Source organism: Capsicum annuum, unplaced genomic scaffold (assembly GCF_002878395.1).
Source record: "Capsicum annuum cultivar UCD-10X-F1 unplaced genomic scaffold, UCD10Xv1.1 ctg78344, whole genome shotgun sequence".
Lineage (NCBI taxonomy): Eukaryota > Viridiplantae > Streptophyta > Magnoliopsida > Solanales > Solanaceae > Capsicum > Capsicum annuum.
This window is the reverse complement of record NW_025888826.1, coordinates 1-10,087: the sequence shown is the minus strand read 5'-3', so window position 1 is coordinate 10,087 and position 10,087 is coordinate 1. Positions and strand designations below refer to the sequence as shown.

The following is a 10,087-nucleotide window of genomic DNA, read 5'->3' as shown; positions in this document are numbered from 1 at the left end:
TGCATTGGAAAGAAGACTCAAAGATATTTCTTTTCATAGGTCGAAGCTCTCCCAGTTCATTATATTAAGGTAGTTATGATCGTTCGAAGTTGACCCAAAAATTCGGCTGGCCTTAGTAGTTTGTGTGCAGGAAATTTTCCTGCACATTTACCATTCCAAAATATCCCGGCCACCGTTTTATAGTTTCGAACGTGCTCGATTATATCCGAAACCTATGTGTTTTTGGAAATCTTTATATCGTTGGAAAGCTTATTCAAAAACCTTCGTATGGAACCATCGACGGGCAAATTTTGGTAGAAATAAAATAAAAAAAAATTAATTCCATATAAATAAGGCTAATACACATATTTGAATACGCCAATACACGTACTTGAATACGGGGTGTTACAAAAAGTTCGTTAAGTACATCACGAAACAATAAAGGGACAAACAAAAACTTCAACCAAGGAACATCGCGTTTATGAAATATAAAGCAATTCAGAATAATACATACATTCAATATCTCGTACTTGCTAGATTTTTGTCTAATTGAATAGTTGTCCTCATAGTTTAGGTAGTGATCTACATTGTATGAGGTGTTCCATCATAAAGTATTTGATAAACTAATTTTTATTGATTGCCGGGGGTCTATCGGAAACAACCTCTCTACTTCTTCGGGGGTAGCGGTATGGACTGTGTACATTTTACCCTCCCCAGATACACTGGGCTTCTTGTTGTTGTTGTTCTATTTCAATTGGTCTGATTCTAAACATCTTGGATTATCACTCTCATACCACAACATTCTTCCTTTGCTGTTACCATTTTAACTATCTCATCGTACGACTTGAAGCGTGTGTTGCCATGCAAACCTTTTTTCTTCTAAGAGTGTTTAGCATGCTGGACTATGTAAGGAGTGATTGTCCGGATCAATGCATTGAGCATCCTATGAATTCTATCGATGGAAACCTTTAGACATCTTCATTCTTATCTGCATGAATGCTGGTTTGCATCTGATGAGCTTAGGTTTTGGAGAAGATTGTTTCAACAGAATAATATATATGATCCAATGTCTTAACTCAAGGTTTGAGTTCGAAGGAACAAGCATCTGCAAGACGAGATTCCAAAAAAAAAATGACATGAGCTGACATGTAGGATTGAACTGAAGTAGAAATTTAGAACTTTCTCGTGGAGTCACATGTGAAGTAGTTTTCTTTCCTCTTAGCGATAGAAAAGAAGAACCAGTAAGTACTTCGCACCTATGATTTTCCCTGTATCAATAACACTACTTTCTTGAAGTGGATAATCTGGATGCGAAGAGGCATACATCTCTCTACCAAATATTCATTTTGATGAATAGGCAGTATGGAATATGGACACGCTTAAATGTTGAGTGAAAGAAGTTATGTCAACAAATAGTTGCTCCAATCTTTCCTTTCGAACCAAGCACATTTAGATACAAAATCTTCGACTCATCTTATAATTTATTATATGAAAAGTTTTACTTGATGGTAAGATATGCTTGGAGAATATTCTTCTAATCTGATGATAGACAGTTATTTTTCCGTTGCAGGTGAATTTGATAGCTAAACTAAGCCATCCATATCCTTCGGAGTACAAAGATGCTTGGGTGGACAAGGTATCCTATCATCCAGTTTTGTGGTTGCTTGGATCAGAAAGAGCAAAACGTAGCCTTTAATAGTTGCGATTATTGCTGCATAAGCCGCACCAGAGAAAAAGCTCGACTTTCTTTTTCTTTCAGGGGAGCTGTATATGCATCGTTGCCGATTATTGCGAAGATGAAAATATGTGAGTTATTATCCCTAATTTTGCTAACATTTTAAATGTGTATCTATAAGAAAACATAAGAATAAAGAACAAAAGGAGCAACTAAACGAGGGAAGGGAAAACAATTGTTAAGTAAAATTCTTCATCATTGTCACCGGCTATATTTTATCGTAAAATATGGCTAACCTGTGTTTGTAGAGCGCAACCTTTTGCCAAGATCGTGGCTGTTTTCAGCCTGTGTTGTAAGCACATCCAGGTATCTGGAGAATGAAAGACCTCAGATTTCATAAATACTCCCTCGTACCAAGAACGATAGAAGGGGTAAAGAGGTTGAAAATAAAGAAATGAATAGGATGATCATAGAACTTCTTTTGTGGTGTAATCTGAGGACGGTGATGATTTTTTCTCCCCGTGTTCAGGGAGGAGGTCATGAGGAAGTCTAGAGGAGCACTTTTTCGGGAAGAGGTAGTTAAATGCGATTTCAATACTTATGAAGCTTCTCTGTGCCTTCCCGGTAGCTTAAAAAATTGCGTGTTTTTATGTTGTTTTTTTCCTGCTAATATAGAAACTCTTCAAATGGCTGACTCATCTATTGTTAGCTTTGGATCATCTGCATTCCAACCGCGTTCATCATAGAGACCTCAAGGTAAAAACTTGCTGTAATCAGTGAAATAGAAAAGCCTTCTTAGCATGAAACATTTTTAACATGAATTATTTTGAATTCAGTTATGTAACATATTCATCACAAAGGACAACGACATCAGGTTAGGTAAGAATGCCCGAACAATTGTTTGATTGGGTCGTCTTTGCTTCTTTACTATCCTTCAAATTCACTTGATTGTCACAGGTGATTTTGGATTAGGAAAATTGCTAGATGCAGAAGGCCTTGCTTCCTCGGTATGAATTTCTGTTGCGGAAAAATGAACCTCTTACTTAAATGCAAGTTTCGACCATCTATTGTCACCTAACAATCGATTCAGCATATCTATTTAGCAAGAGAGAAATCCCTTCTCCCTCCAAGACCGAGAAAACCTAAAATTTGCTTTTATTTTCGGTCATAGGTACCAAAATGTTGTGGTGGTCATCTTCCTTTTTATCAAAAAAAATATTGTGGTATTCATCATATTACAAAGCTCCTGTCGCCATAGCACCTAGCTTAATCCATTTGAGAAAAAGACGTCGAGTTGTACAGTTAATCCTTAATTTTGGAACAAATTTCATGTAATAGGTATCTGGCACACCAAACAACATGTGCCCTGAGCTCCTTGCTGGCATACCCTATGGCTATAAATCTGATATATAGTCACTTGATAAGAAATAAGAATGTTGCTGAAGCAATGTATTTCATCTCTTTACATCATGTCCCTAATACTGACACTTTAATGTGATTGTAGGATACTGTATGTTTGACATTGCTGCACATCAACCCCCGTTTAAAGCTTCTGTGAGTTGATTTTTCAGCTATCTGAACTTCGAAAACAATACCTCGAAAAGTTATACTTTTTACGCAAAAAAAAAAAAAAGAGAAGTTCTTTATCCTGATATCTTCTATATGATATAGTAACAATGTAAATCCAACAGGACAAAACTGGACTTATCAACAAAATAAACCGGGGTTTGTTCTCACACTTCCGATTATATACTCCTCCACCTTGTAAGTATCTTCCTTCTCAGCACGCCACAAGTATAACAAATCAGTCAGTTGACAAAGCGGATTTAATTCTTGCAGGAGACAGATAATAAAAATCATGCTAAGGAAAACTCCAGAACACCGACCTACAGTGAGTGCGAGCTACATATGTTCAAATGTTATTCTTTCCGTTTCAATTTGTTAAGTCTTATTTTCCTTTTTAGTCCGTTTAAAAGAGAATGTTTCTTTCCTTTTACAACAACTCCTTAATTCTAACTTTCTACGTGGCATGTTTAAAGATCACAAACTTAAATTACATTTTGATACATTCTACATACCTTTATTTTAAGACCACAAGAATCAAGTCTTCTTTTCTTTCTTAAACTTCGTGCCACATCAAAACCAGAAAATCAAAATGATGTTGAGACATCAACATTTGCAGCCATACCTCCTCTTGTGTCACAACCCTTCATCTGAGTTTCTTCCTGTGAAGTCCCCAAGTAGAAAGAAAGAGAAAACACGACCATCACCTGGAAAATCTATCAGTCCGAGAGGTAGCAGAGACAGACAGTTGAAGCTAAAAGAGAAGAGAACTGTCCTTTACTTTGACGAAAGTGATAACATTCAGCCAAGAAACTTATCTGACAATTATTACACGTTCCGAGGCAAACTTGACACTAAGAGAGTCGATTCAACAAGGTACTCGGTTAGGATCTCTCAAGATAGTGAGGATTCTAAAAGTGGGGAGATTAGTGAGGCAGCTGTTTGCAATGGATATGATCAACAGGAGACTATCTCACAAACAGAAACTACGATCACTCCAAGCTCGACAAGTTCAAGGGCAAAAACATGGTCCGAGGAACAAGAGCATGTTTCTCCAGAGCATGTTAGTCGATTTGACGAGGGTGATACGAAGAATAACAAGACAAAAGAGCTTGAGGTGTTGAGCAGTCCACTGGACCATGAGGAAGCAGATATAGTGGAATGTATCTCCGCAAAATCCAGCAGAATGACATTGTCTGATGGAAGATTCAACGATAAAACACGATCCTTCGATGAAGAAAGCACTTCATCTAATTCACAGTCGGCAAAACCAGATCCAGAGGCAGCACCAAGATGCTGTGTTGCTGAAACTAAAAATGGTAGCGAGTGTAGAGAAGTTGCTATTGACTGCTTGTCAACTGAAAGCGATGGTTCACTTCTACACAAAGACGAGCTAGAAAAGAAAGCAACCACAGCTTATGACACAAAAAAGGCTAAGAAGGACGCTCTTCGAGCACTGGATGATAAGGTTTTGCAGCTCAAGGCACTAGCTGCATTAGCTAGTAAGGAGGACAAAGACGACTGGGGTAATCCCACTGAACAAAGAGCTGAAGCTTTAGAGTCTCTTTTGGAGGTTTGTGCGCGACTACTTAAGCAGGAAAAAATCGCAGAGCTTGCTGGTGTGCTGAAACCATTCGGGGATGATGGAATGTCGTCTAGAGAAACCGCAATCTGGTTGACAAAAAGTCTCATGACTGCACAAAAGTTGTCCAAGGGGTCGTGATGTTGCACAAAACCTGTCTTTTGACCTATAGAACGAGCCTCTGTCTTACGAAATCACCAAGTATTGTTGGACTAAACTATTCCTCGAGGCTTAACGTGGTGGAGAATCCCTTAGTTTTGATTCTATTGTTGTAGGACAGTTGATGGAGCTGAGAAGATTATATATAATGTACTTTTAAAGTTGATTTCTACTCTATGATGATACTTACCACATTTTCTACTGTTAGTTTTTTCTCCAAAACTACCTGCAGACAAAGATTATACATTTCTTCATCTTCTTAGATATGATTGTGTTATTATCGGAGTCAGAAAGTCACGTTCTGAGAATCAAGAAGGAAGGGTTTTTTTCTGAGGTAATAACTATTAGCTGAGTGACTATCTAAGAGGTCAGCGCGATATTATAGTTGTCTTATAAAAAAAAGTATCAACAATCAAACTGTTCCTTTTAATATTCCATTCCTCCAACCACAAGCCTCTTGTGAAATGAATTTAATATTTTTAAAAAGTTTTTTTTTTTATACTATTATTACAGTTTCCCTCAAGCACATTTTGCGAATTTATAATAATTCTATCTTGATTGTCATAATTTATTGGTATGATGTTACTTTTCTTATACTTTTCCTTGTCCCGCTTAAAGTCGTCTCGCTCCCTTTCCCTATCAGATATCCTACCCCTATCACATTCATGAGACTTTAGTCTTCCTTGATCCTTACTCTTGATAAAATTTATTGTCCTTTATCTGTGACATTTATTTTTCTTTCATGTTATTGATTTGTTTTTTCTATTTACACTTTACTGTTTATGGCCGTTGACTGGTGTACACTGTATTTGAAAGTTTGCATCTGAAGTTTTATTGGTATTGATATCCTCACTTTAGGATGTTATTCATTGAGACAATGGTAACTTCCGTGTTATGTTTGTTAAATTTAGTGTTCTGTGAGTCACTCTCACTGTTGTCAAGTGACTGAACATTTAATCATAAGCTGACAGTCTGATGATCTGTGTTTATGTTGAAATATCACAGAACATGGACTAGCCTATGTACTTCCGGTGAAGAGAGAGTTGAGAAAGGAGAAACGTAAGGTTGTGAATGGTGGGAAAGTAAATAGGAGTGTGTCATCTGTGTTGACCTACCTAAATAAATGAAAAGGTCGGGTTGTTAACTTACTGTTTTGTGGTGGTTGTTGAAGACTAGCTTCTTGAAGTGCTCTCCGAGAGGTGCATTGCATCAGCTTGATATTTGTTGGAAACTAAGTATTCGGTGCGGGAGTAAATAAGTGCAGAAACTAAAAACAAAATTGTAGGAAATTGTTTTGTTGTGTATTTTCATTTTTGTGGTAATACATGTGAAGTGGAAGTACGTTGAAGCTGAGGTCGAAAATATTCAATACTCGAAAGATTAACAGAAAACAGTTTGCTGTGGAGTGAACATCAGATCACGGTGCTTCTAAAAGGATCAAAGATTCATCAAGACAAAGTGAAATGGACATTTTCTACTCATGTTTAGAGTTTGTAAAAAATATGCTTGTTATACTGCTTGTTCAGACATACAGTATTTTCTTACTTGATGTTGTTGCATTCGAATTTGGAAAGCAAATTACACGGCTGACTTGTTAATGTAGTATATCATATCATGTGCTATGTCGGAAATGCACTCCTATCAATGTACCGTGAGTGTGAAGTATTGACGAGGCATATGACGCGTTAGAGGAAATAGCGGAGAAGGATGTTGTCTCATGGGTAGCTCACTGTCTTAATCAATTTTCTGTTCTAAACAAAAGAAATTTGATCTTTGTAGTTGTGTTTGTTACTTTTTTCAATTGTAAGATGATATATGTGGAAAGTGAGGTCCCTCTAAATTCTTGTTTTCTTTAACTTTAGCTTTAAAGATCCAATATTTACTCGAGAAATCACAGTAATATGAACAATGAGTTGTCGAAGAAAACTGGTTTACCCAACCAAAAAGAATAAATTGCTCTCTGTGGTTTAAAATAATTTTGATACTGTAAAAATAAAAGGCCGAAAGTTTAAATTTTGATTGAAGTGATAAGGCTTTCACTTTAAAAAAAACAAATACTAAAAAAGAAGTATTAATATATTTAAAATCAAGTAGGTCCAATAAAGGTAAAAAGGTAATTGTGCCTCCGAAAAATTTCCAAATAAGGAAAGACGACATTTATTTTGGGACGGGCGACACATAATTTGGGTCGGAGGTAGTAACAGATTTTTGCATATGCATCCATTTAGGCTTATTGGGTTTCCTTTCAAACTGTTCTTACATTTCAACCATTTTTCATTTTGTGCTTGTAATGTTCTACTTCAAACAGATTTTCACGAAGGGATTGTTCTTAATATTCATAAATGCAAAAGCACAAGTACAATAAGTCGAATCAGATGCAGAATCAATGATTTGTATAAAATACTTTGCTTGACATTATTGAGTCAAGAGTTATCACATGAGAACAACACTGATAGGCACCAAATTTAGCTAGAACTGTAGAGGTCTAAAACAACTTCATCTACTAATTCTTGGAGAATATGCCTAGCAACTCCAGTGCCACATTCATATTCTTCAATCTAGAAGTCCGTACATTTACCCAAAGAATGGCTCATATCCCATTCTATTACCTCATCTGGGATCAAACCAACAAATTGTGTCCACTCTTCGACCTAATCAATAATATCAGCAATCAGAATCTCTTTGGTCATACTTGATGGTAGTTTGGTACAGGTTCTGAAACCAGAATCAGAGATTGCAGAAAATTTTGAGTCTAGGTACTCTAATAGACAATCAAAGGCGAATCCTTTAAGCTGATTCATCTGTTTTGGGTCATTAAAGCCAAGCAACTCACCGAAAGCCATCCACAGAAAACTCGAAAACATTTCATGTTCATTGAGGAGAAAATGGCTCACAGAGAACCCATCCTCTACAGGTAGAGCCTGCTTTTGAGGTGTAGTTCCAAATATGAGTTCAGCATTCAAAATGACCTGTTTTGCGTAGCAGAGTTCGCTTCTTTTTAACTGATCAATCTTGCTGAGCTCTCCAGAAACGTTATGAATCAGTTCTCTGCAATTCCTCCTGGTGGATAATGAGGTCTCACAATCCGAAAGATCTCTATCAGGTTCTGGAAAGAGTGGTTCATCAACAACAGAGTCCACTGATTCAGCAAGCACTTTGTCCTCTGGAAGAAAACAAGCATCATATTTATTAGAAGCATGGATGCATGAAATCCAAGTTCAGAGTTGTCTTATTTTTTAATTTATGTATTTGAGGGAAAGAAAGGAAGTATGCAAATAGTAAAATGTCGAATCGGGGACCATACTTGAGATACTATTGGGACTGCTGGAGAGGTAGCTGTAAGTTGAATGGTGATCAAGTGAATTCCCAACTAAATCTGCTTCATCTTCCAAAGGAGAAAAATAGCTAGTAGGATAAGTGAGAGCACATTTAGCTCTAAACCTTTGCAAACCTGGTTCTGAACTCTTTATTTTGGCCATCTCAAAATCCATATCTTCTTTATCAGATCCGCCAGGTCGAGCACCAAGTTTGTCTGCCACATTGCCCCAAGTTTCAGAAGCTGAAGCCTTTTGGGGCTTACTGCCTGATCCTGCTGGCATCAATTCCAAACCCATGAGCCTAGCAACCAAACTTGGAGCTTTCATTTCGCGCTTTCTTTCACAACATGTATCGGTCATTCCATTATTCTTTGCATTTGGAAAAACCCCCACTATTCTCATCAGCAATCTACATTGTTCATACAAGAACCAAAAACAATTAAAACAAAAACTTTCCTATCAGGCTAAAATCTGAGACAATAGAAGAAAAAGAAAGCTAAATGTGGGAGTATAGTTCAAGAAATGAGTACCAAACGAAGCTTTGGCTGCTTCTCATCCCCTCCAAACTTTTTTGAAGCTTGTTTCAAGCAAGCTATATGAATGCAGCACAAAAAAAGAAATAATTTAGCCCTCTAGCTAGAATCACCTTCAAGAAATTAACCATTCTGCTTTAAAAATGATTGGAATGTAGTAGTAGCTAACCTGGTGAAAGAAGTTTCTTTGGAAACAGCTTCTTGGCAAATCTACCGTTCCGATCAAAGAGCTGAAAGGAAATGCCCACGCAACCACAAGGCCTTTGAGGTTGTCTCTCGTTCATTTCTCTAGCTGATCTATCATTCATCCTTCAAAATCCTCTCTTAAATTTCTTCACCTTTTCTCCCACTCTGCTGAATGTGATTCACACACTTTGTCTTCCCAATAAGTTTCTATCAAACATTATCTTCACATTAATTTGGAAAGAATTTTACAAAAGACCCCCCCACTGGCCCCTATGCCCACCACATCACTCACATTCCTTGGCCCAAAAAAAGAAAATGGGGAAAAAGAACTTACATTTTCATGCAAGAAACAAAGCAAAAACACAACAAAACTAGAAAATAGCTATGAAAAGTAAAACCCTGAGCTGTGTTTAATTATGACAAAACTTTCACAAGAAACCACAGTCAAACAAAGCAAACACAGAACAAGAAAATACAAATAGCAATACACAGAATGTCTTCAACTTGCACCAAATGTGCTACTGTTCAAGAAAATAGCTAGAACTGGTTATTGTACACTCTAGTAAGCTATTCTTTTCTTTTTTTAATCTTCTTTATGACAGTGAAAAAAGAAAAATCATAATTATTTTAAATTAGTTCCTATAGACATGCTTTCTATGCTTTGCTATCACAAATGCTACAGAATAAGAAAAGAATGCGTCGATAGAGACTAACTGATTAGGCACCAAACAATAATAATAGAACCCAAAGCAATTGCAGCAAGGACAAGACCGAAGTTTTTTCGAAATCCAAAGTGCCAAAGAACTTCAAAGTACTTTTACGAGAAAATAGAGGGAGTAATAGCGGAGGAGAAGTTTATCCTCTTAGAGAAAGAGAATGGTGAGTTTATATAGTGAGGAGGGCCATCCACATTCCCAAATAATGAAGGTAGAATAATATTTAATGGAATAAGAATAACATATAATGAATCAATTAAGGGGATTGTTCCCTTAAATGGATGGGGTAAATCAATCCGTTCCACCAATCATGCTATAGTTGCCATAAATAAATAATACCCTATTATAACATTTGAAATTTCCATGAATAGAACAAG

General features: G+C 36.7%; 2 protein-coding genes across 2 annotated transcripts; both read left to right on the top strand.

Moving 5' to 3' along the window:
• Positions 1-1,549: 1,549 nt before the first annotated feature.
• Positions 1,550-3,067, top strand: LOC124894929 (serine/threonine-protein kinase Nek6-like; the record flags this gene model as incomplete). The annotated part of the gene is made up of 7 exons (XM_047405420.1): positions 1,550-1,615; positions 1,739-1,785; positions 2,184-2,229; positions 2,330-2,410; positions 2,491-2,533; positions 2,612-2,661; positions 2,993-3,067. Coding segments are annotated over 7 exons (408 nt in total), but the record flags the coding sequence as incomplete, so codon positions are not given.
• Positions 3,068-3,809: 742 nt separating this feature from the next.
• Positions 3,810-5,195, top strand: LOC124894928 (serine/threonine-protein kinase Nek7-like). Its single transcript, XM_047405419.1, has one exon. It carries the CDS (start codon positions 3,810-3,812, stop codon positions 4,938-4,940), a length of 1,131 nt encoding a protein of 376 aa, XP_047261375.1. The 3' UTR covers positions 4,941-5,195.
• The last annotated feature ends 4,892 nt before the right edge of the window (positions 5,196-10,087 follow it).